The 27784-nt window shown below is 46.4% G+C and overlaps 1 protein-coding gene across 1 annotated transcript; it reads left to right on the top strand.

The window, feature by feature from the left end:
* The first annotated feature begins 151 nt into the window (after positions 1-151).
* tm7sf3 (transmembrane 7 superfamily member 3) lies at positions 152-25952 on the top strand. Its single transcript, XM_031898483.1, has 12 exons — positions 152-297; positions 11935-12089; positions 12879-13029; positions 14233-14353; positions 15937-16108; positions 16201-16378; positions 16487-16573; positions 19037-19117; positions 20497-20649; positions 23325-23422; positions 24318-24480; positions 25512-25952. The coding sequence occupies exons 1-12, from the start codon at positions 219-221 to the stop codon at positions 25772-25774; spliced, it is 1701 nt and encodes a 566-aa protein (XP_031754343.1). The 5' UTR covers positions 152-218; the 3' UTR covers positions 25775-25952.
* Positions 25953-27784: the final 1832 nt, after the last annotated feature.

The raw sequence follows: 27784 nt of genomic DNA, 5'->3' as shown, positions 1-27784 counted from the left end.
AACAGAGTTACAGCAGGAATGGGAGGGGGCGTGACTAGCTAAGCGGTTCCGCCCATAGTGTAACGGGCGGGAAGGCAGGGTTCTGCTTGTCTGAAGTAAAGGGGCGTGGCTTGATCCGGAAGCGGGGACTGACTGGGCTGAGGGGCGGGGACTGAGGGGCAGTAGCAGTGGGTGCAGTTGTGGGAGCAGGCGGGGAGGGGTAGCTCTGTGCCGGGGAGATGAGGCCTCCTGGGATCCCGGAGCTGCTGCTGTGTCTCTGGGTGTCTGGCAGATGGAGCCCGGCTGTGTCTGCTGCGGGTAAGTATATGTGCCAGTCTGTACCCAGTGTATATGTGCCAGTCTGTACCCATTGTAACTGTGCCAGTCTGTACCCAGTGTGTATGTGCCAGTCTGTACCCAGTGTGTATGTGCCAGTCTGTACCCAGTGTAACTGTGCCAGTCTGTACCCAGTGTGTATGTGCCAGTCTGTACCCAGTGTGTATGTGCCGGTCTGTACCCAGTGTGTATGTGCCGGTCTGTACCCAGTGTATATGTGCCAGTCTGTACCCAGTGTGTATGTGCCGGTCTGTACCCAGTGTGTATGTGCCAGTCTGTACCCAGTGTGTATGTGCCGGTCTGTACCCAGTGTGTATGTGCCAGTCTGTACCCAGTGTATATGTGCCAGTCTGTACCCAGTGTGTATGTGCCCAGTCTGTACCCATGTGTTGTATGTGCCAGTCTGTACCCAGTGTGTATGTGCCAGTCTGTACCCAGTGTATATGTGCCAGTCTGTACCCAGTGTGTATGTGCCGGTCTGTACCCAGTGTATATGTGCCAGTCTGTACCCAGTGTGTATGTGCCAGTCTGTACCCAGTGTGTATGTGCCAGTCTGTACCCAGTGTGTATGTGCCAGTCTGTACCCATTGTAACTGTGCCAGTCTGTACCCAGTGTGTATGTGCCAGTCTGTACCCAGTGTGTATGTGCCAGTCTGTACCCAGTGTTATGTGCCAGTCTGTACCCATTGTAACTGTGCCAGTCTGTACCCAGTGTGTATGTGCCAGTCTGTACCCAGTGTGTATGTGCCAGTCTGTACCCAGTGTGTATGTGCCAGTCTGTACCCATTGTAACTGTGCCAGTCTGTACCCAGTGTGTATGTGCCAGTCTGTACCCAGTGTGTATGTGCCAGTCTGTACCCAGTGTGTATGTGCCAGTCTGTACCCATTGTAACTGTGCCAGTCTGTACCCAGTGTGTATGTGCCAGTCTGTACCCATTGTAACTGTGCCAGTCTGTACAGTTGTATGTTGTCCAGTCTGTACCCATTGTAACTGTGCCAGTCTGTACCCAGTGTGTATGTGCCAGTCTGTACCCAGTGTAACTGTGCCAGTGTACCCAGTGTGTATGTGCCGGTCTGTACCATTGTAACTGTGCCAGTCTGTACCCCCAGTTGTATGTGCCAGTCTGTACCCAGTGTGTATGTGCCAGTCTGTACCCAGTGTGTATGTGCCAGTCTGTACCCAGTGTGTATGTGCCAGTCTGTACCCATTGTAACTGTGCCAGTCTGTACCCAGTGTGTATGTGCCAGTCTGTACCCATTGTAACTGTGCCAGTCTGTACCCAGTGTGTATGTGCCAGTCTGTACCCATTGTAACTGTGCCAGTCTGTACCCAGTGTGTATGTGCCAGTCTGTACCCAGTGTAACTGTGCCAGTCTGTACCCAGTGTGTATGTGCCGGTCTGTACCCATTGTAACTGTGCCAGTCTGTACCCAGTGTGTATGTGCCAGTCTGTACCCAGTGTGTATGTGCCAGTCTGTACCCAGTGTGTATGTGCCAGTCTGTACCCAGTGTGTATGTGCCAGTCTGTACCCAGTGTGTATGTGCCAGTCTGTACCCAGTGTGGTGCCAGTCTGTACCCAGTGTGTATGTGCCAGTCTGTACCCAGTGTGTATGTGCCAGTCTGTACCCAGTGTAACTGTGCCAGTCTGTACCCAGTGTGTATGTGCCAGTCTGTACCCAGTGTATATGTGCCAGTCTGTACCCAGTGTATATGTGCCAGTCTGTACCCAGTGTGTATGTGCCAGTCTGTACCCAGTGTATATGTGCCAGTCTGTACCCAGTGTGTATGTGCCAGTCTGTACCCAGTGTGTATGTGCCAGTCTGTACCCAGTGTGTATGTGCCAGTCTGTACCCAGTGTATATGTGCCGGTCTGTACCCAGTGTATGTGCCAGTCTGTACCCAGTGTGTATGTGCCGGTCTGTACCCAGTGTATGTGCCAGTCTGTACCCAGTGTGTATGTGCTGGTCTGTACCCAGTGTATATGTGCCGGTCTGTACCCAGTGTGTATGTGCCGGTCTGTACCCAGTGTATATGTGCCAGTCTGTACCCAGTGTATATGTGCCAGTCTGTACCCAGTGTATATGTGCCGGTCTGTGCCCAGTGTATGTGCCAGTATGTACCCAGTGTATATGTGCCAGTCTGTGCCCAGTGTATATGTGCCAGTCTGTGCCCAGTGTATATGTGCCAGTCTGTACCCAGTGTGTATGTGCCGTCTGTACCCAGTGTATATGTGCCAGTCTGTACCCAGTGTAATGTGCCAGTCTGTACCCAGTGTGTATGTGCCGGTCTGTACCCAGTGTGTATGTGCCAGTCTGTACCCAGTGTGTATGTGTCGGTCTGTGCCCAGTGTATGTGCCAGTCTGTACCCAGTGTATATGTGCCAGTCTGTACCCAGTGTATGTGCCAGTATGTACCCAGTGTGTATGTGCCAGTCTGTACCCAGTGTATATGTGCCGGTCTGTGCCCAGTGTATGTGCCAGTATGTACCCAGTGTATATGTGCCAGTCTGTGCCCAGTGTATGTGCCAGTCTGTGCCCAGTGTATATGTGCCAGTCTGTACCCATTGTATATGTGTCAGTCTGTACCCAGTGTATGTGCCAGTCTGTACCCAGTGTATATGTGCCAGTCTGTACCCATTGTATATGTGCCAGTCTGTACCCATTGTATATGTGCCAGTCTGTGCCCAGTGTCGGTGTGTGAGGTGCCGGTCTGTGCCCAGTGTATATGTGCCAGTCTGTGCCCAGTGTCGGTGTGTGAGGTGCCGGTCTGTGCCCAGTGTATATGTGCCAGTCTGTGCCCAGTGTCGGTGTGTGAGGTGCCGGTCTGTGCCCAGTGTCGGTGTGAGGTGCCGGTCTGTACCCAGTGTCGGTGTGTGAGGTGCCGGTCTGTACCCAGTGTCGGTGTGTGAGGTGCCAGTCTGTACCCAGTGTCGGTGTGTGAGGTGCCAGTCTGTACCCAGTGTCGGTGTGTGAGGTGCCAGTCTGTCCCCAGTGTCGGTGTGTGAGGTGCCAGTCTGTACCCAGTGTCAGTGTGTGAGGTGCCAGTCTGTACCCAGTGTCAGTGTGTGAGGTGCCAGTCTGTACCCAGTGTCAGTGTTGAGGTGCCAGTCTGTACCCAGTGTCAGTGTGTGAGGTGCCAGTCTGTACCCAGTGTCAGTGTGTGAGGTGCCAGTCTGTCCCCAGTGTGGTTGTGTGAGGTGCCAGTCTGTACCCAGTGTCATGTGTGAGGTGCCAGTCTGTACCCAGTGTCAGTGTGTGAGGTGCCAGTCTGTACCCAGTGTCAGTGTGTGAGGTGCCAGTCTGTACCCAGTGTCGGCGTGTGAGGTGCCAGTCTGTACCCAGTGTCGGTGTGTGAGGTGCCAGTCTGTCCCCAGTGTCGGTGTGTGAGGTGCCAGTCTGTACCCAGTGTCAGTGTGTGATGCCAGTCTGTACCCAGTGTCGGTGTGTGAGGTGCCAGTCTGTACCCAGTGTCGGTGTGTGAGGTGCCAGTCTGTCCCCAGTGTCGGTGTGTGAGGTGCCAGTCTGTACCCAGTGTCAGTGTGTGAGGTGCCAGTCTGTACCCAGTGTCGGTGTGTGAGGTGCCAGTCTGTACCCAGTGTCGGTGTGTGAGGTGCCAGTCTGATCCCAGTGTCGGTGTGTGAGGTGCCAGTCTGGGGGGGGGGGGGTAAGTTAAAGCCAAAGGTCCCTGAGAAGAATGAGGGGAAATAGGAATATTTAACCCCGTATCTCCCCCTGGATCCCTGGGCCTATAAATCAAGTGCAACAGATGTTTCCATTGGCAGATTCCTCCCAAGATAAAGCCGTGATAGGAAGCAGCAGCAATGATAACCCGCAGAGTTCTTGTATTGGATGGATTTTTATTGTTTGTGGAGATTTTTAGGGGCTGAAAGTAATTTTTTCTATCCATTAGTCATGTACACAACTCCTTATGGCAGCATAGGGATTCCCCTGTACTAAGCACAATTCAGCAGGAACAGCCCCCTAAGTTTGCTCATAGCCTGTACAGAGAGATACCATAAAACTATGGCACATAGGGATTCCCCTGTACTAAGCACAATTCAGCAGGAACAGCCCCCTAAGTTTGCTCATAGCCTGTACAGAGAGATACCATAAAACTATGGCACATAGGGATTCCCCTGTACTAAGCACAATTCAGCAGGAACAGCCCCCTAAGTTTGCCCATAGCCTGTACAGAGAGATACCATAAAACTATGGCACATAGGGATTCCCCTGTACTAAGCACAATTCAGCAGGAACAGCCCCCTAAGTTTGCCCATAGCCTGTACAGAGAGATACCATAAAACTATGGCACATAGGGATTCCCCTGTACTAAGCACAATTCAGCAGGAACAGCCCCCTAAGTTTGCCCATAGCCTGTACAGAGAGGTACCATAAAACTATGGCACATAGGGATTCCTCTGTACTGAGCACAATTCAGCAGGAACAGCCCCCTAAGTTTGCTCATAGCCTGTACATAGAGATGCCATAAAACTATGGCACATAGGGATTCCCCTGTACTAAGCACAATTCAGCAGGAACAGCCCCCTAAGTTTGCCCATAGCCTGTACAGAGAGATACCATAAAACTATGGCACATAGCAGTGCTGTCCAACTGGCGGCCCGCGACCCCCCTCTGTGTGGCCCCCCACCTGTCTGGCTGCTTTGATGGCTTACTCTTGTGTAAGCTTTAAATGGTATCAGTACTGAGTTTAACTGCCCCCCCTGCATGGTTCTCACCTCAGATTCAGGCTGTAATCCCCCTGTATTGTTTAAATATGTAATCCCCTGTGTTGTTCACACCTTTTAATCTCTGCATTGTTCCCCCCTGCAGTGTTCACACCTCAGGCTCAGGCTGTAATCACCCCCATTGTTCCCCTGTTCCCACCTCAGGAGCAGTAGAAACCCACAAATAATCCCTGAACACTACAAAAAGAACATATACTGAGGTGGTACTGCAATTAAAAGTTTTTTAATATATAGTTGTGCCGACTGTAGGAGCAGTGCCAGCATTGTGTCACTGTAGGCTGCCTGTGTGTGCCATACACACAGGCATCATAGGGCAAGCAGAGTATGGCACACACAGGCAGGGTAGGGAAGGCAGAGTAGCACACACAGGCAGAGTATGGCACACACAGGCAGGTAGGGAAGGCAGAGTATGGCACACACAGGCAGGGTAGGGAAGGCAGAGTATGGCACACACAGGCAGAGTATGGCACACACAGGCAGGGTAGGGAAGGCAGAGTATGGCACACACAGGCAGGGTAGGGAAGGCAGAGTATGGCACACACAGGCAGGGTAGGGAAGGCAGAGTATGGCACACACAGGCAGGGTAGGGAAGGCAGAGTATGGCACACACAGGCAGAGTATGGCACACACAGGCAGGGTAGGGAAGGCAGAGTATGGCACACACAGGCAGGGTGGGAAGGCAGAGTATGGCACACACAGGCAGGGTAGGGCACAAACCAACCAAGAATGGCAAACACAGTGAAAGTATGGCACACGCAGGCAAGGTAGGGAAGGCAGAGTATGGCACACACAGGCAGAGTATGGCACAAACCAACCAAGAATGGCAAACACAGTGAAAGTATGGCACACGCAGGCAAGGTAGGGAAGGCAGAGTATGGCACACACAGGCCGGGTAGGGAAGGCAGAGTATGGCACACACAGGCAGAGTATGGCACAACACAGGCAGGGTAGGGAAGGCAGAGTATGGCACACACAGCAGAGGGTAGGGAAGGCAGAGTATGGCACACACAGGCAGAGTATGGCACACACAGGCAGGGTAGGGAAGGCAGAGTATGGCACACACAAGCAGGGTAGGGAAGGCAGAGTATGGCACACACAGGCAGAGTATGGCACAAACCAACCAATGAATGGCAAACACCAGTGAAAGTATGGTCCACACGCAGGCAAGGTAGGGAAGGCAGAGTATGGCACACACAGGCAGGGTAGGGAAGGCAGAGTATGACACACAGGCAGAGTATGGCACACACAGGCAGGGTAGGGAAGGCAGAGTATGGCACACACAGGCAGGGTAGGGAAGGCAAGTATGGCACACAGGCAGAGTATGGCACACACAGCAGGGGTAGGGAAGGCAGAGTATGGCACACACAGGCAGGGTAGGTGAAGGCAGAGTATGGCACACACAGGCAGGGTAGGGAAGGCAGAGTATGGCACACACAGGCAGGGTAGGGAAGTGCAGAGTATGGCACACACAGGCAGAGTATGGCACACACAGGCAGGGTAGGGAAGGCAGAGTATGGCACACACAGGCAGGGTAGGGAAGGCAGAGTATGGCACACACAGGCAGAGTATGGCACACACAGGCAGGGTAGGGAAGGCAGAGTATGGCACACACAGGCAGGGTAGGGAAGGCAGAGTATGGCACACACAGGCAGGGTAGGGAAGGCAGAGTATGGCACACACAGCACGAGTATGGCACACACAGGCAGGGTAGAGGAAGCAGAGTATGGCACACACAGGCCGGGTAGGGAAGGCAGAGTATGGCACACACAGGCAGGGTAGGGAAGGCAGAGTATGGCACACACAGGCCAAGTATGGCACAAACCAGCCAAGTATGGCACACAGGCAGGGTAGGGAAGGCAGAGTATGGCACACACAGGCAGGGTAGGGAAGGCAGAGTATGGCACACACAGGCAGGGTAGGAGGCAGAGTATGGCACACACAGGCAGGGTAGGGAAGGCAGAGTATGGCACACACAGGCCAAGTATGGCACAAACCAGCCAAGTATGGCACACAGGCAGGGTAGGGAAGGCAGAGTATGGCACACACAGGCAGGGTAGGGAAGGCAGAGTATGGCACACACAGGCAGGGTAGGGCATGCAGAGTTATGGCAGGTTTTGCCTGTATGCTACAACCATTAATATGGGTATGGTCATGTGATAACATGGGTGTGGTTTCAAGTGGGTGCGGTTTCAAAAAGGGGAGTGGTCAAAACTGGCTTCCATTATCGGCCCTCCACCATGTAGGTCGGAAAAATTCCGGCCCTCGGTACAACAGAAGTTGGACAGCACTGGCACATAGGGATTCCCCTGTACTAAGCACAATTCAGCAGAAACAGCCCCCTAAGTTTGCCCATAGCCTGTACAGAGAGATACCATAAAACTATGGCACATAGGGATTCCCCTGTACTAAGCACAATTCAGCAGAAACAGCCCCCTAAGTTTGCCTATAGCCTGTACAGAGAGATACCATAAAACTATGGTAGAATAGGGATAGAGCAGCACTGTATTATGCAAGCCGTATGGCAGTTGGAGTTGCCTGTTAGTGACTGGGTATTGCTCATTCAGGCTACTTCCCCTCTCCATGTAACAAACCAACCAGAAACCCACACTGTGCATCTCCCATTTATTAAAGGTTGCGGCAGTGAGAATGAGCTGTGGCAGGCAAACTGTTACCAAGCGATCTCTAAGAGCCTGTGCCCTAGCAACCAGACGGGGACAAACTTGCCAAGTCATGTATTGTTGGCACTTATATTGGCATATCTGTGGCAGTGCCAAGGATTCCATTCTGTTCATACAGGGACTGGGAGGCAGAATACTTCCTTTTAAACACAAACCGAGGCCAAAATTGTATTTGCTATTTTTTCAGCTTAGCAGAAAAAGGAACAAGTTCTTCCAACCCTTAATGCTGCAATCACTCCCCCCATCCCCGCAACCCTAAATGGGGCAAATCAATGTATGTGTGAGATACAGATCATTATCCCCAAGGTTTGGGGGTGCAGGAGTATAGGGGGGCCAGTGGGGTCCCTGACTGATGTACAATATATGTGTGAGATACAGATCATTATCCCCAAGGTTTGGGGGTGCAGGAGTATAGGGGGGCCAGTGGGGTCCCTGACTGATGTACAATATATGTGTGAGATACAGATCATTATCCCCAAGGTTTGGGGGTGCAGGAGTATAGGGGGGCCAGTGGGTCCCTGACTGATGTACAATATATGTGTGAGATACAGATCATTATCCCCAGGTTTGGGGGTGCAGGAGTATAGGGGGCGGGGGCCCCTGACTGATGTACAATATATGTGTGAGATACAGATCATTATCCCCAAGGTTTGGGGGTGCAGGAGTATAGGGGGGCAGTGGGGTCCCTGACTGATGTACAATATATGTGTGAGATACAGATGCATTATCCCCAAGGTTTGGGGGTGCAGGAGTATAGGGGGGCCAGTGGGGCCCCTGACTGATTGTACAATTATGTGTGAGATACAGATCATTATCCCCAAGGTTGGGGGTGCAGGAGTATAGGGGGGGCCAGTGGGGTCCCTGACTGATGTACAATATATGTGTGAGATACAGAATCATTATCCCCAAGGTTTGGGGGTGCAGGAGTATAGGGGGCCAGTGGGGTCCCTGACTGATGTACAATATATGTGTGAGATACAGATCATTATCCCCAAGGTTTGGGGGTGCAGGAGTATAGGGGGGCCAGTGGGGCCCCTGACTGATGTACAATATATGTGTGAGATACAGATCATTATCCCCAAGGTTTGGGGGTGCAGGAGTATAGGGGGGGCAGTGGGGTCCCTGACTGATGTACAATATCAATATACAGTATGTGTGAGATACAGATCATTATCCCCAAGGTTTGGGGGTGCAGGAGTATAGGGGGGCCAGTGGGGCCCCTGACTGATGTACAATATATGTGTGAGATACAGATCATTATCCCCAAGGTTTGGGGGTGCAGGAGTATAGGGGGGCCAGTGGGGTCCTGACTGATGTACAATATATGTGTGAGATACAGACATTATCCCCAGGTTTGGGGGTGCAGGAGTATAGGGGGGCCAGTGGGGTCCCTGACTGATGTACAATATATGTGTGAGATACAGATCATTATCCCCAAGGTTTGGGGGTGCAGGAGTATAGGGGGGGCAGTGGGGTCCCTGACTGATGTACAATATCAATATACAGTATGTGTGAGATACAGATCATTATCCCCAAGGTTGGGGGTGCAGGAGTATAGGGGGCCAGTGGGGTCCCTGAATGATGTCAAATCAATATATGTGTGAGATACAGATCATTATCCCCAAGGTTTGGGGTGCAGGAGTATAGGGGGGCCAGTGGGGTCCCTGACTGATGTACAATATATGTGTGAGATACAGATCATTATCCCCAAGGTTTGGGGGTGCAGGAGTATAGGGGGGCCAGTGGGGTCCCTGACTGATGTACAATATATGTGTGAGATACAGATCATTATCCCCAAGGTTTGGGGGTGCAGGAGTATAGGGGGCAATGGGTCCCTGACTGATGTACAATATATGTGTGAGATACAGATCATTATCCCCAAGGTTTGGGGGTGCAGGAGTATAGGGGGCCAGTGGGGCCCCTGACTGATGTACAATATATGTGTGAGATACAGATCATTATCCCCAAGGTTGGGGTGCAGGAGTATAGGGGCCATGTGGGTCCCTGACTGATGTACAATATATGTGTGAGATACAGATCATTATCCCCAAGGTTTGGGGGTGCAGGAGTATAGGGGGGCCAGTGGGGCCCCTGACTGATGTACAATATATGTGTGAGATACAGATCATTATCCCCGAGGTTTGGGGGTGCAGGAGTATAGGGGGGCCAGTGGGGCCCCTGACTGATGTACAATATCAATATATGTGTGAGATACAGATCATTATCCCCAAGAGTAGTGATGGCCCCCAGACCCCACAGGAGGAGTAATCATGTGATCTCCCCGGAAGCCATCATATGCCCCTCACATGTCCCGTGGAACTGATTCCCAGCATGTGACGTAGGGACCTTATGATCCAGGCAGGACAATATCTCCTTATGTTACTCTATGGGGGCAACTAAACACCACGAGCTGAGAAGCCCCTATGCTCTTCCTGTGCCCAACTCAAACCACGGCCCTTTCCAGTCAGGCTGTTGAGGGGTCAAATAATCAACTGCCAAATTCATTCTAAGCCCCGCCCCCATTAATCCTGATCATGTGCCAAAGGGGAGAGGGGATTAATTGGGCAGACTTGACCTAAATACCCCCGCCGGTGTCAGCTTTGAACATTTGCAAAAAAAAAAAAAAAAATTGGCAGAAATAGCTGCTAAACAAAAACTGAAATAAAAAAAAAAACTACAAATAATAAAAAACAAAGACTAATTGCAAATTCTCAGAATTACTAAAAAGGGGTTGTTCACCTTGAAACTTTTTGTATGATGTAGACACTGATATTCTGAGGTAAATTCCAATTGGTCTTCCTTTTTCTTTTAGTAGCTGTTTGGAATTTCAGCAGCTATCTGGTTCCTAGGGTCTTGTTTACCTTAGCAACCAGGCAGTGGTGTGAATGAGAGACTGATATATGAATAGGAGAGGGGCCGAATAGAAAGATAAGGAATAAAAAGTAACAGTAACAATAAAACTGGAGCCTCACAGAGCAATAGCGTTTGGCTGCCGGGGTCAGTGACCCCCATTTGAAAGCTGCAAAGAGTCAGAAGAAGGCAAATAATTCAAAAAGTATAAAAAAATAAATAATGAAAACCAATTGTAAAGTTGCTAGGACTAGTACATTCTGTAACATACTAACGGTTATCATAAAGGTGAACCCCCCTTTTAAAGACACAATTTTATCACAGGAAACAAATTCACTTTCAGCTTAAAAATACCTGCAGAAAAGCAGAGCAGGGAGGCTGCAATGTGTGAAGAGCTGCGAGAAGCTGCAAATGTCTCAATCAAATCAAATTGAAAATTGATCTTTAATTTTTATATGAAAAGCCACAGTTTGAGGAAGGTTGTCATTCAGGGCCCCCCTTGGAGGTCCAGTCTGCACACCCTTAGCCCAAAACAAGGTTACAGATATATAGAAACATTGGGGTAACAGTCACCCCGCTATAGTTCCAGGGGTACCCAGGGCACAAATAAGCACTCACCCCAAATCCCCCCCTAACTGGCCTTCAGGCTGGGCCCCCTTAGGCCCATAACAAGGTTACAGATATACGTAAAACATTGGGGTACAGTCACCCTGCTATAGTTCCAGGGGTACCCAGGGCACAAAATAAGCACTCACCCCCAAATCCCCCCTACTGGCCTTCAGGCTGGGCCCCCCCTTAGCCCAGTACAGGTTACAGATATATAGGAAACATTGGGGTAACAGTCACCCCGCTATAGTTCCAGGGGTACCCAGGGCACAAATTAAGCCACTCCGACCCCAATCCCCCCCTAACGTGGGCCTTCAGGCTGCGGGCCCCCTTAGCCCATAACAAGGTTACAGATATATAGAAAACATTGGGGTAACCAGTCACCCCACTATAGTTCCCATGGGGTACCCAGGGCACAAATAAGCACTACACCCCAAATCCCCCCCTACTGGCCTTCAGGCTGGGTCCCCCCCTTAGCCCATAACAAGGTTACAGATATATAGAAACATTGGGGTAACAGTCACCCCGCTATAGTTCCAGGGGTACCCAGGGCACAAATAAGCACTCACCCCAAATCCCCCCCTAACTGGCCTTCAGGCTGGGCCCCCTTAGCCCATAACAAGGTTACAGATATATAGAAACATTGGGGTAACAGTCACCCTGCTAAAGTTCTAGGGGTACCCAGTATTGGAATTCCTCTTGTTCCTGTTTAACCCTTTTCTCCCTTGATACCCCCCCAGGGCTAATGGAAGTGCCCATAGGGCAGTTTAAAGACTTGAGGTTGAACCACACGACTCCTACTGAGATCCTGTTGCAGAACATTCCGGGGAACGTGAGCTTCATTCTGTTCCACGTACATACGCTCTACCAGAACGTGACGGTCTCGCTCAACAAGGTACGGGGTTCGCCAAAGTCACAGCCCTCTAGGGGGATTTTAAGGGCAAGTAAAGCCTTCAGAACACATTGATCATAGGAATACATGTTTAGCTTTAACTCATATGCGTTAAATATTATGTAAAAAATATCCCGTGTTTTGGGTGCAAAATAACACATTATGTCGCACGTAAGCTAGCGGTGCGCCGGCCGTTTCCTGTGGAACACTCATTGGCTGATTGGCGCCCGAGGTGCTTCCTGATTAGCACCCCAGATAGGAGCTGAGAGGGGGGTTTGAGTTTTCACTTCTAATTTTCAGCACCGCAGATTTAACCACGTGCCACTGTAATAACAAAATGAAATTATATAGTTTAAAGTGACAGTAACAATCTCAGCCCCCCCTGGCCCTAATTATTGGGGTGTCTGTAAGCAATTACAAGATAATATCTTTCCAGCTTTCAAATTGGGGGTCACCGACCCCGGCACACTAAAAACAATTGCTCTGTGAGACATTTTTATTGTTTTTGTTACTTTTCATGAATTATCCTTTTATTCAGGACCTCTCCTATTCATATTCCTGTCTCTCATTCAAACCACTGCCTGGTTACTATGGTCATTTAGACCATAGCAACCGGAGAGCTGCTGAAATTCTAAACTGAATAGATGCTGCACAAAACAGCTAAATAATTCCACAAACCACAAATCCGTTTGGGGAAAGGGTAAGGAAGCTTCCAGTGTTCCTGGGGTATGTGGATGTTACTGGGGGGACTAGGAGCCCCATTATCTCACTTCTACCTCTCACTTGCTCTAGATTCCCACCGTGAATGATTCTGAAACTGGCAGCGACGCCGGCTTACTGAATGTCCTCCGACCCATACAGTCCAACTGCACCTGGTACTTGGCATCCACAGATCTCAACCAACTGCTGGCAACCGTGGTGACTGTCCCATATGGAGAGAAAGGTATGGTCTCATGGTCTCTCAGTGACTCCTACAGACTCTGGCAATGGTTCCTCCCCTTTGTATCACTGACCCCTACAGACTGGCAATGGTTCCTCCCCTTTGTATCACTGACCCCTACAGACTGGCAATGGTTCCTCCCCTTTGTATCACTGACCCCTACAGACTGGCAATGGTTCCTCCCCTTTGTATCACTGACCCCTACAGACTGGCAGTGGTTCCTCCCCTTTGTATCACTGACCCCTACAGACTCTGGCAATGGTTCCTCCACTCTGTATCACTGACCCCTACAGACTCTGGCAATGGTTCCTCCCCTTTGTATCACTGACCCCTACAGACTCTGGCAATGGTTCCTCCCCTTTGTATCACTGACCCCTACAGACTCTGGCAATGGTTCCGCCACTCTGTATCACTGACCCCTAAAGACTCTGGCAATGGTTCCACCACTCTGTATCACTGACCCCTACAGACTCTGGCAATGGTTCCACCACTCTGTATCACTGACCCATACAGACTCTGGCAATGGTTCCACCACTCTGTATCACTGACCCCTACAGACTCTTGCAATGGTTCCTCCCCTTTGTATCACTGACCCCTACAGACTCTGGCAATGGTTCCTCCCCTTTGTATCACTGACCCCTACAGACTCTGGCAATGGTTCCGCCACTCTGTATCACTGACCCCTAAAGACTCTGGCAATGGTTCCGCCACTCTGTATCACTGACCCCTACAGACTCTGGCAATGGTTCCTCCCCTTTGTATCACTGACCCCTACAGACTCTGGCAATGGTTCCGCCACTCTGTATCACTGACCCCTAAAGACTCTGGCAATGGATCCACCACTCTGTATCACTGACCCCTACAGACTCTGGCAATGGTTCCTCCCCTTTGTATCACTGACCCCTACAGACTCTGGCAATGGTTCCGCCACTCTGTATCACTGACCCCTAAAGACTCTGGCAATGGTTCCGCCACTCTGTATCACTGACCCCTACAGACTCTGGCAATGGTTCCTCCCCTTTGTATCACTGACCCCTACAGACTGGCAATGGTTCCTCCACTCTGTATCACTGACCCCTACAGACTCACTGAATTCCTCTGCCCCCCATGTTGCTAATTAAACACCTCACAATCCAGTCACATCTTATCTTATCTTGTTCCTCCTTTATAACAATATTATGTAACTTACTTTGTTTTTATCTTTAGATCCAGTCCCCGGGGCATGTAACTTGGAGTTCAATCTGGATATTGACCCAAATGTTTATCTGCAGTATAATCTCTATGAAACAGTAATTACTTTTGCACCTGCCAATCTGGGATATGCTAGGTACGTGTGTGTGTGTGTGTGTGTGTGTATGTATATATATACATGTGTTGTGGGTGGGAGAGCGGGGTACACAATTAATTTGTATCTATACATATGGGTAGGAGGTGCCATAGTGTTTCCCTTAGACAGTACAGTATGGGGGTACAACTTATTGTGTGCCCAGAACATTCCTTCTCTGTATATTTGTATTTATACATATGGGTAGGAGGTGCCATAGTGTTTCCCTTAGACAGTACAGTATGGGGGTACAGCTTATTGTGTGCCCAGAACATTCCTTCTCTGTATTTATACATATGGGTAGGAGGTGCCATAGTGTTTCCCTTAGACAGTACAGTATGGGGGTACAGCTTATTGTGTGCCCAGAACATTCCTTCTCTGTATATTTGTATTTATACATATGGGTAGGGGGTGCCATAGTGTTTCCCTTAGACAGTACAGTATGGGGGTACAGCTTATTGTGTGCCCAGAACATTCCTTCTCTGTATATTTGTATTTATACATATGGGTAGGAGGTGCCATAGTGTTTCCCTTAGACAGTACAGTATGGGGGTACAGCTTATTGTGTGCCCAGAACATTCCCTCTCTGTATATTTGTATTTATACATATGGGTAGGGGGTGCCATAGTGTTTCCCTTAGACAGTACAGTATGGGGGTACAGCTTATTGTGTGCCCAGAACATTCCCTCTCTGTATATTTGTATTTATACATATGGGTAGGAGGTGCCATAGTGTTTCCCTTAGACAGTACAGTATGGGGGTACAGCTTATTGTGTGCCCAGAACATTCCTTCTCTGTATATTTGTATTTATACATATGGGTAGGAGGTGCCATAGTGTTTCCCTTAGACAGTACAGTATGGGGGTACAGCTTATTGTGTGCCCAGAACATTCCTTCTCTGTATATTTGTATTTATACATATGGGTAGGGGGTGCCATAGTGTTTCCCTTAGACAGTACAGTATGGGGGTACAGCTTATTGTGTGCCCAGAACATTCCTTCTCTGTATTTATACATATGGGTAGGAGGTGCCATAGTGTTTCCCTTAGACAGTACAGTATGGGGGTACAGCTTATTGTGTGCCCAGAACATTCCTTCTCTGTATATTTGTATTTATACATATGGGTAGGAGGTGCCATAGTGTTTCCCTTAGACAGTACAGTATGGGGGTACAGCTTATTGTGTGCCCAGAACATTCCCTCTCTGTATATTTGTATTTATACATATGGGTAGGGGGTGCCATAGTGTTTCCCTTAGACAGTACAGTATGGGGGTACAGCTTATTGTGTGCCCAGAACATTCCCTCTCTGTATATTTGTATTTATACATATGGGTAGGAGGTGCCATAGTGTTTCCCTTAGACAGTACAGTATGGGGGTACAGCTTATTGTGTGCCCAGAACATTCCTTCTCTGTATATTTGTATTTATACATATGGGTAGGAGGTGCCATAGTGTTTCCCTTAGACAGTACAGTATGGGGGTACAGCTTATTGTGTGCCCAGAACATTCCTTCTCTATATATTTGTATTTATACATATGGGTAGGAGCTGCCATATTATTTCCCAACCTATCTTTCTATTACACAGGGGGAACAATCCGCCTCCCTGTGACGTTAAGTTGGAGCAGCAGACAAGATGGCGGTTGCTTTATGATGTCTATCAGTATTTCCTGCCAGAGAATAACCTCAATGATACAGTGTTACTTGCTCATCTACACAGGATGTCTATGGTGCAGCCAATCATTAGCAATGGCATTAAGGTAGGGCACCTTTGTGTGTATGTTGGGGGTCACATTAAACCCCCCTCAGTACACTAATAAGTATGTTACTATTACCCCCCTTCTCTTTGCAGTTGCTCACCCTGACCTCGGAGCAGATGACCAGAGTCGCCTTCTCTTCCATCCCCGGCCAAGGAGTCATATACAACGTGATCGTACGTGATCCCCTTCTCAACACCTCTGCCGCCTATGTGCCTGTTCATACGTACGCGTGCAACTTCGCCAACGTCATGGACAACTGCTACACGCTGGGTAAGGAACGGTAACTTACTGATGCACATACTCCTGTAGGAGATTGGCTTCGCGCATGCGTAACCGCCCCTTCCCGCGGTCTGACCTCTCTGTTCTGTCCGTTGCCAGGGAAAGCCTCGACCAAAGTGTTTTTCACGCTCTTCGCTCTCTTCGGCCTCTTCATCTGCTTCTTTGGGCATGGATTTCTCAAGACAGGTATGGCTTGTCACATATAGGGGTGCTTGGGGGGACACTTTAAAGGGGTGGTTCACCTTTAGGATAACTGTTACTATGTTATAGAATGGCCTATTCTAAGAAACTTTTCAGTTGGTCTGTATTATTTTTTATAGTTTTTGAATTATTTGCCTTCTTCTTCTGACTCTTTGTAGCTTTCACATGGGGGTCACTGACCCCAGCAGCCAAAACCTATTGCTCTGTGAGGCTCCAGTTTTATTGTTATTGTTACTTTTTATTCCTTATCTTTCTATTCAGCCCCTCCCCTATTCATATTCCTGTCTCTCATTGCAACTCTACCTTAGCAAGTCCCTGGTTGCTAAGGTAATTTGGACCCCAGCAACCAGATAGCTGCTGAAACTTCAAATTGAAAAGCTGCTGAACAAACACTGAAATAATTAAAAAAAAACTACAAATAATAAAAAATGAAGACCAATTGGAAATAGTCTCAGAATATCACTCTCTCCATCATACTAAAAGTTAAGGTTGTTCACCTTTGAGTTAACGTTTAGTATGATGTAGAGAGTAATAGTCTAAGACTGTTTGCAGTTGGTCTTCATTTTTTATTATTTGTAGTTTTTTTCAGCAGATATCTGGTTGCTGGGGTCCAAATTACCTTAGCAACCAGGGAGTGGTTTTAATGAGAGATGGTAATATGAATAGGACAGGGACTGACTAGAAAGATAAGGAATAAAAAGTAACAATAAAACTGGAGCCTCACAGAGCAATAGGTTTTGGCTGCCGGGGTCAGTGACCCCCATTTGAAAGCTGCAAAGAGTCAGAAGGAGAAGGGAAATAATTCAAAAACCATAAAAATAAGTAATGAAGACCAATTGAAAAGTTGCCTAGAGTTGGCCATTCTATAATATACGAACAGTTAAGTTAAAGGTGACCCACCCCTTTAAATGCTGTTTTGATTTGCTGTGCTTATATAAGCCGCAGTCCTTGTAGGCCTCTCCAGCCAGCAGTGCTGTAAACGTAAAAAGCCTTTTCAGATAAAGGGCAATTTTTTTCATATGAGTGTACTTTCCTTTTCTCCCCATTTTTGTTAAAGACAATAGAGGCAGCAGATACTCAGCCCCCCCCCCCCCCCCCCCCCCAAAAAAAAACCCCAGGCAATAATGGGTGTGGTTACCTTTAGACCACTTTCCCTGAAGTGGTTACACAGGGGGCCCTATAGGAAACAACTCCATGCTTTCTGTGGTGGCACCCATGTTCCCATACAGAACAGTGAGCAGCTGCGCTAGCTCTGTGGCCAATTTCCCTTCTGGTTCTACCAGCTGAAAATAGAAAATAAAAAGCTGAACTTCTACATTTCTCTTTCAACCAAAATAGGGAACTGGTTTCTCTTACTTTTAGGGCTAAAAACTCACTAATGTTGCCATGGTGAAATTATATTGTGAAAAAGGGTAAAGACACACATAGCTACTTAGTAGCAGCTACTTGCCATGACTACTAAATGCCAGAAAATACCTTGCCATTGACAGTACTGAGAATTGCCTAAGGGCAAAGACACACGGAGCTACTTAGTAGCAGCTTCTTGCCATGGCTACTAAATGCCAGAAAATCCCCTGCCGTAGACAATTCTGGGAATTGCCTATGGGTGAAGACACACAGAGCTACTTAGTAGCAGCTACTTGCCATGACTACTAAATGCCAGAAAATACCCTGCCGTTGACAGTACTGAGAATTGCCTAAGGGCAAAGACACACGGAGCTACTTAGTAGCAGCTTCTTGCCATGGCTACTAAATGCCAGAAAATCCCCTGCCATAGACAATTCTTGGAATTGCCTATGGGCGAAGACACACAGAGCTGCTTAGTAGCAGCTACTTGCCATGACTACTAAATGCCAGAAAATACCTTGCCATTGACAGTACTGAGAATTGCCTAAGGGCAAAGACACACGGAGCTACTTAGTAGCAGCTTCTTGCCATGGCTACTAAATGCCAGAAAATCCCCTGCCATAGACAATACTGGAAATTGCCTATGGGCGAAGACACACGGAGCTACTTCGTAGCAGCTTCTTGCCATGGCTACTAAATGCCAGAAAATCCCCTGCCATAGACAATACTGGAAATTGCCTATGGGCGAAGACACACGGAGCTACTTCGTAGCAGCTTCTTGCCATGGCTACTAAATGCCAGAAAATCCCCTGCCATTGACAGTACTGAGAATTGCCTAAGGGCAAAGACACACAGAGCTACTTAGTAGCAGCTTCTTGCCATGGCTACTAAATGCCAGAAAATCCCCTGCCATAGACAGTACTGGGAATTGCCTCTGCTAAAACACACGAAGAGACAATTATCAGTAACTGATCAGCATTGTCTGTTTCTGTAGCTGCTACTAGTAGCTCTGTGTGTCTTCACCCTAATTGGCGCCTGTTTCTTGTGACTGTTTTCTATCCTGCTGATTGCCTGACCCTCACATATTGGTTTCTATTGTAGAATTCTTTTTCATGGGGTTCATCATTGTCGGGTTCTTGATCTTCATCCTCCTCGCCAGGGTGACCTTCCTGGGATACGATGGTGAGTTCCGGGCAACTAAAGGCAGTGGCCAAGTGCTACCTGCTCTGTGATTGTTTAAAGGGGCATCGGGGGTCCAAGGATTTAATCTAGCGAGTTATTTTTGCCTGCTTTTAATATGTTATAGAATGGCCAATTCTAAGCAATGTTTCAATTGGTCTTCATTTTTTATTTCTTACAGTTTTTCAGTTATTTCCCTTCTTCTTCTGCCTCTTTGCAGCTTTCAATTGGGGGTCACTGACCCCGGCAGCCAAACCCTATTGCTCTGTGAGGCTCCAGTTTTATTGTTACTGTTACTTTTTATTCTTTATCTTTCTATTCAGCCCCTCCCCTATTCATATACCAGTCTCTCATTCAAACCACTTCCTGGTTACTAAGGTAAAATTGACCCTAGCAACCAGGTAACTGCTTAAAATTCCAAACTGGAGAGCTGTGAAACAAAAAGTAAAAGTTAAAAAAAAAAAAATAAAATAAAAATAACTAACAATAATAAAAAATGAAGACCAATTGCAAATAGTTTACTTTTAGCATATTCTAGAATGGCCTATTCTAAGCAACTTTTCAATTGGTCTTCATTATTTTATTTTTTTTATAGTTTTTAAATTATTTCCCCTTCCTCTTCAGACTCTCTTTGCAGCTTTGAAATGGGGGTCACTGACCCCGGCAGCCAAACCCTATTGCTCTGTGAGGCTCCAGTTTTATTGTTATTGTTACTTTTTGTAACTTTCTTTTCTATTCAGCCCCTCCCCTATTCATATACCAGCCTCTGATCCAAACCACTCCCTGGTTGCTAAGGTAACTTGGATCCTAGCAACCAAAAACCTATTGCTCTGTGAGGCTCCAGTTTTATTGTTATTGTTACTTTTTGTAACTTTCTTTTCTATTCAGCCCCTCCCCTATTCATATACCAGCCTCTGATCCAAACCACTCCCTGGTTGCTAAGGTAACTTGGATCCTAGCAACCAAAAACCTATTGCTCTGTGAGGCTCCAGTTTTATTGTTATTGTTACTTTTTGTAACTTTCTTTTCTATTCAGCCCCTCCCCTATTCATATACCAGCCTCTGATCCAAACCACTCCCTGGTTGCTAAGGTAACTCGGACCCTAGCAACCAAATACCTACTCAAACTTCAAACTGGAGAGCTCCTGAACGGAAAATGAAATAACCAAAAAACTACAAATAATAAAAAATGAAGACCAATTGCAAACTGTCTCAGAATATTACTCTCTACATCATACTAAAAGTTAATTCAAAGGTGAACATCCCCTTTAAGCAGGAACGGCCAATGTTAAGCTGCAGATCCCTTATGGTGTATCCAGGAACATATAATAGCGCTTTCTTTTTTGCAATCCTCATTTTGGAATTATTCCTTTCTTCCCCAGCCCTCCTGGGACTAACGACAGTATCGGGGATCATCGGTGGCCTCCTCTTTGTGGGGTTCTGGTGGAGATTCGGCTATCCTCTTGTCTGCGTGATGCTTGTGGGCCTAGTTCTAGGGTTCCTGATGGCTTCCATTATATTCTTCACGCCGGTTGGTAAGTAATCGGGTCAGTTGGTTCTACCAGTCTCCCATAAATAGGTTATTATACCCGGCTATAACATGGGGATGGTTATTATACCTATACCCGGCTATAACATGGGGATGGTTATTATACCTATACCCGGCTATAACATGGGGATGGTTATTATACCTATACCCGGCTATAACATGGGGATGGTTATTATACCTATACCCGGCTATAACATGGGAATGGTTATTATACCTATACCTGGCTATAACATGGGGATGGTTATTATACCTATACCCGGCTATAACATGGGGATGGTTATTATACCTATACCGGCTATAACATGGAATGGTTATTATACCTATACCTGGCTATAACATGGGGATGGTTATTATAACCTATACCTGGCTATAACATGGGGATGGTTATTATACCTATACCTGGCTATAACATGGGGATGGTTATTATACCTATACCTGGCTATAACATGGGGATGGTTATTATACCTATACCTGGCTATAACATGGGGATGGTTATTATACCTATACATGGGATGGTTATTATAACCTATACCTGGCTATAACATGGGGATGGTTATTATACCTATACCGGCTATAACATGGGGATGGTTATTATACCTATACCCGGCTATAACATGGGGATGGTTATTATACCTATACCTGGCTATAACATGGGGATGGTTATTATACCTATACCTGGCTATAACATGGGGATGGTTATTATACCTATACCGGCTATAACATGGGGATGGTTATTATACCTATACCGGCTATAACATGGGATGGTTATTATACCTATGGGGATGGTTATTATACCTATACCGGCTATAACATGGGGATGGTTATTATACCTATACCTGGCTATAACATGGGGATGGTTATTATTATACCTGGCTATAACATGGGGATGGTTATTATACCTATACCCGGCTATAACATGGGGATGGTTATTATACCTATACCTGGCTATAACATGGGGATGGTTATTATACCTATACCCGGCTATAACATGGGGATGGTTATTATACCTATACCCGGCTATAACATGGGGATGGTTATTATACCTATACCCGGCTATAACATGGGATGGTTATTATACCTATACCCTGGCTATAACATGGGGATGGTTATTATACCTATACCTGGCTATAACATGGGGATGGTTATTATACCTATACCGGCTATAACATGGGGATGGTTATTATACCTATACCGGCTATAACATGGGGATGGTTATTATACCTATACCTGGCTATAACATGGGGATGGTTATTATACCTATACCCGGCTATAACATGGGGATGGTTATTATACTTATACCCGGCTATAACATGGGGATGGTTATTATACCTATACCCGGCTATAACATGGGGATGGTTATTATACCTATACCCGGCTATAACATGGGGATGGTTATTATACCTATACCCGGCTATAACATGGGGATGGTTATTATACCTATACCTGGCTATAACATGGGGATGGTTATTATACCTATACCCGGCTATAACATGGGGATGGTTATTATACCTATACCTGGCTATAACATGGGGATGGTTATTATACCTATACCTGGCTATAACATGGGATGGTTATTATACCTATACCGGCTATAACATGGGGATGGTTATTATACCTATACCGGCTATAACATGGGGATGGTTATTATACCTATACCGGCTATAACATGGGAATGGTTATTATACCTATACCCGGCTATAACATGGGGATGGTTACTATACCTGGCTATAACATGGGGATGGTTACTATACCTGGCTATAACATGGGGATGGTTATTATACCTATACCTGGCTATAACATAGGGATGGTTATTATACCTATACCTGGCTATAACATGGGGATGGTTACTATACCTGGCTATAACATGGGGATGGTTATTATACCTATACCTGGCTATAACATGGGGATGGTTATTATACCTATACCCGGCTATAACATGGGGATGGTTATTATACCTATACCCGGCTATAACATGGGGATGGTTATTATACCTATACCTGGCTATAACATGGGGATGGTTATTATACCTATACCCGGCTATAACATGGGGATGGTTATTATACCTATACCCGGCTATAACATGGGGATGGTTATTTTACCTATACCGGCTATAACATGGGGATGGTTATTATACCTATACCCGGCTATAACATGGAGATGGTTATTATACCTATACCTGGCTATAACATGGGGATGGTTATTATACCTATACCCGGCTATAACATGGGGATGGTTATTATACCTATACCGGCTATAACATGGGGATGGTTATTATACCTATACCCGGCTATAACATGGGGATGGTTATTATACCTATACCGGCTATAACATGGGGATGGTTATTATACCTATACCCGGCTATAACATGGGGATGGTTATTATACCTATACCGGCTATAACATGGGGATGGTTATTATACCTATACCTGCTATAACATCAGGGTGGTTATTATACCTATACCCGGCTATAACATGAGGATGGTTATTATACCTATACCTGGCTATAACATGGGGATGGTTATTATACCTATACCTGGCTATAACATGGGGATGGTTATTATACCTATACCCGGCTATAACATGGGGATGGTTATTTTACCTATACCGGCTATAACATGGGGATGGTTATTATACAAGTCTGATATGGCTTCTCCTCCTCCAGGGGATTATGCCACCTTCCACGACGACACAGTGTTCTGGCTCACCTTTACCTGTATTTCCTTGGTGGTCCCGGTGGCCTTCCTCGCCTCGGCTAAATTAGTGAGTATATCATCCCAGTGTTTTTTTCCCTGATGCTATTTCTATAAACTGTAAGCTCCCAGAACAACGTACTGCTATATCTGGAACTGGGTGACCCCTGGGGGGCAGCCATATACAGAGGAATGTTTTTATACCCTGCCCTGGGCTGCGTAATGGAAACCGGACTGTATTTTTATTCTCTCGCCAGGCCTTGCTATGAATAGCAGCTTTTCGCAGCAGAAAAAATAACTTGCCCTTTAAACTTTTATCTAGGGATGCACCGAATCCACTATTTTCAGATTCGGCCGAATCCTTCATTATGATGTAGAGAGTAATATACTCAGACAGTTTGCGGTTGGTCTTCATTTTATATTATTTTTAGTTTTTTTTAGTTATTTCATTTTCAGTCCAGGAGCTCTCCAGTTGGGAGTTTCAGCAGCAATTTGGTTGCTAGGGTCCTTAGCAACCATAGAGTGGTTTGTATGAGAGACTGGGATATGAATAGAGGAGGGGAAAGCAAGGAATAAAAAATAACAATAAAACTGGAGCCTCACAGAGCAATAGGGTTTGGCTGCCGGGGTCAGTGACCCCCATTTGAAAGCTGCAAAGAGGCAGAAAAGAAATAAAAAATTATTCAAAAACTATAACAAATAAATAATGAAGACCAATTGAAAAGTTGCTTAGGATTAGAACATAGTAAAAGTAAATTTAAAGGTGAATCACGGGCAGTAGTTAAATTCTCATTATTGTAAAGGACAAGTCAACCCAAAACCTAATTTTTCTCCTAATACAAGAAAATACAATTCTAAGCAATTTTGGACATTGGAAAGTTGTTTAGAATTGGATGGTTGTTCATTTGCTCACATGTCCAGTGGGGGAGTCATTAACTAACCTTATGCCGCCATGTTCCACCCAGCTGAATATACTGACCTGCGCAGTAGTGGGCTCCTACACTCTGGTTCTGGCCGTAGACAGTTATGTGTTTACGAGTCTCACCTACATCACCTTGAACATTGTGAAGAGGGCAGTAAACCAGTCCTTCAGTGGCGCCTACACCAGCGTGCCTTTCCAGACCAACGGTAAGTGGCACCTGATCTGCCCAAATGTTTCATGTAACACCTAGCTTATTGTGTGCCCAGAACATTCCTTCTCTGTATATTTGTATTTATACATATGGGTAGGGGGTGCCATAGTGTTTCCCTTAGACAGTACAGTATGGGGGTACAGCTTATTGTGTGCCCAGAACATTCCTTCTCTGTATATTTGTATTTATACATATGGGTAGGGGGTGCCATAGTGTTTCCCTTAGACAGTACAGTATGGGGGTACAGCTTATTGTGTGCCCAGAACATTCCTTCTCTGTATATTTGTATTTATACATATGGGTAGGAGGTGCCATAGTGTTTCCCTCAGACAGTACAGTATGGGGGTACAGCTTATTGTGTGCCCAGAACATTCCTTCTCTGTATATTTGTATTTATACATATGGGTAGGGGGTGCCATAGTGTTTCCCTTAGACAGTACAGTATGGGGGGTACAGCTTATTGTGTGCCCAGAACATTCCTTCTCTGTATATTTGTATTTATACATATGGGTAGGAGGTGCCATAGTGTTTCCCTCAGACAGTACAGTATGGGGGTACAGCTTATTGTGTGCCCAGAACATTCCCTCTCTGTATATTTGTATTTATACATATGGGTAGGGGGTGCCATAGTGTTTCCCTTAGACAGTACAGTATGGGGGTACAGCTTATTGTGTGCCCAGAACATTCCTTCTCTGTATATTTGTATTTATACATATGGGTAGGGGTGCCATAGTGTTTCCCTTAGACAGTACAGTATGGGGGTACAGCTTATTGTGTGCCCAGAACATTCCCTCTCTGTATATTTGTATTTATACATATGGGTAGGGGGTGCCATAGTGTTTCCCTTAGACAGTACAGTATGGGGGTACAGCTTATTGTGTGCCCAGAACATTCCCTCTCTGTATATTTGTATTTATACATATGGGTAGGAGGTGCCATAGTGTTTCCCTCAGACAGTACAGTATGGGAAGTGTTTCTAGGAACTTGTGGCAACGGACAAATGAACAAATATATACTTTTTTCCAGATTTCATCATGATTGCATTATGGGTAGTCCTGTCTGTTAGCGGAGTAGCCACCCAGCTGTATCGGGAGCGAGAGAAGCCGCCCTTCCCGCCGGCACCATACACGTTGTGGAAAAGAGACAGAGAGCGTAGGAAAACCAACGTCCTGGACCCCAGCTACCACCTCCCGCCATTAAGGGAACGGGTGCTTCTCCGACTGGCGCAGTTCCGGGAATTTTTCCGCGGGGAGCAGCCCACGGGCGAAAGGACACCGCTGCTTTTATAGCGCGACGGAGCAGGAAAGTGTTAATTCTGCCATAAATCACGGGTGCCAAGAAGACAGATGTCATTTTATATACATTCTGTGGCCGTAACCATGGGAGGCGGAGTCTGCGGAAGATGAAATGACCCCCCCCACTGGCAGTGCTGAACACTCCCTGATTGCTATAAAGCCCCCCCCCCCCAGGTAAATACATCCATTTCTGGGGGTGCAGGGGCTAAAGGTGAAAGGGGTTGTTCACCTTTAAATTAACTTTTAGTATGGATATTCCGAGACAGTTTGCAATTGGTCTTTATTTTTTATTATTTGTAGTTTCCAAGTTCTTCAGCTTTTTGCTCAGCAGCTCTCCAGTTTGGTATACTGGTTGCTAGGGTCTTATTTTCCCTAGCAACCAGGCAGTTGTTTGAATAGGAGCCTGAAATAAGTCTTGTAAAGGGACTGGATAGGTGGATAAGGAATAGAAAGGAACAATAATAATGTAATTGGAGCCTTGCAGAGCAATCGTTTGGCTGCCGGGGTCAGTGACCCCCATTTGAAAGCAGTACAAGAGGAAACGCTAATAAAGCGACAACTATTAAATACAAATAATGAAGACCAATTGCAAAGCTTCTAGGAATAGGACATTGTATAACATATTAAAAGTCAATTTCAAGGTGGACCGCCCCTTTAACTGTATTATTGCAAGGGGCTAAATAATCCCCCGCGGTAAATACCGATCCGGAAAATGGCAGGGCCATTGTTTTATTCAGCTGGTTTATATCCACCCCCTTTACGCAGTGGGTGGAGTTATAACAATTGCTCCCTGGCATACCCCTTTTACTGAGCAAGATGGTGAGCCTCGTGTCATAGCCTTTAAAGGGGAACTAAAGCTTAAAAATAAATCTGGCTAGAAATGTGACGGGCAATTTATAAACACTGGGCAGGGCAGTAACTCATGGCAGCCAATCAGATGATTGCTTTTAGTAACCTGCAGCCGGCTGGAAAAAGTAATCTAACCGCCGATTGGTTGCTATCGGTTACCGCCCAGGAAGGAATTTTCCCTGTGCTTATAAATATGTCTTATATACTGAACTTACTGTACCAGCCCTATACAGTAATGATCCCGCAGCCCCCCATCTTGGCTCTTGTTCGGCCATCTCTTGTGTGTCGGTGGCACTGCACATGCTCAGTGGGCTGCTGGGGAGGAGCTAAGCTTAGGGGTTATATATATATATATATATATATATATATATATATATATATACAGCAAGAGAATGAGCTGCACACACTAGGACTTGGCAAAAATATAATAAGTTTATTTAAGAAAAGAGATCCAACGTTTCGAGCACTAACTGTGCTCTTCCTCAGGGAAAAAAACAGTATATATATATATATATATATACTGTATATTGTGAGGCAGTCCCTAAGCTTAAAGGGGAGGTTCACCTTGAAGTTAACTTTTAGTATGTACAGAATGCCGTATTCCTAGCAACTTTGCAATTGGTCTTCATTATTTATAGTTTTTAAATTATTTGCCTTCTTCTCCTTATTCTTTGCAGCTTTCAAATGGGGGTCACTGACTCCGGCAGCCAAACCCTATTGCTCTGTGAGGCTCCAGTTTTATTGTTATTGTTACTTTTTATTCCTTATCTTTCTATTCAGCCCCTCCCCTATTCATATTCCAGTCTTTCATCCAAACCACTCCCTGGTTACTAAGGTAACTTGGACCCTAGCAACCAAAAACCTATTGCTCTGTGAGGCTCCAGTTTTATTGTTATTGTTGCTTTTTGTAACTTTCTTTTCTATTCAGCCCATATACCAGCCTCTGATCCAAACCACTCACTGGTTGCTAAGGTAACTTGGACCCTAGCAACCAAATACCTATTGCTCTATGAGGCTCCAGTTTTATTGTTATTGTTACTTTTTATTCCTTATTTTTCTATTCAGCCCCTCCCCTATTCATATTCCAGTCTTTCATCCAAACCACTCCCTGGTTACTAAGGTAACTTGGACCCTAGCAACCAAAAACCTATTGCT

This window comes from Xenopus tropicalis, chromosome 3, assembly GCF_000004195.4.
Source record: "Xenopus tropicalis strain Nigerian chromosome 3, UCB_Xtro_10.0, whole genome shotgun sequence".
Lineage (NCBI taxonomy): Eukaryota > Metazoa > Chordata > Amphibia > Anura > Pipidae > Xenopus > Xenopus tropicalis.
Note: the sequence above shows the minus strand (reverse complement) of the source record. Positions and strands in the feature narration are given on the sequence as shown.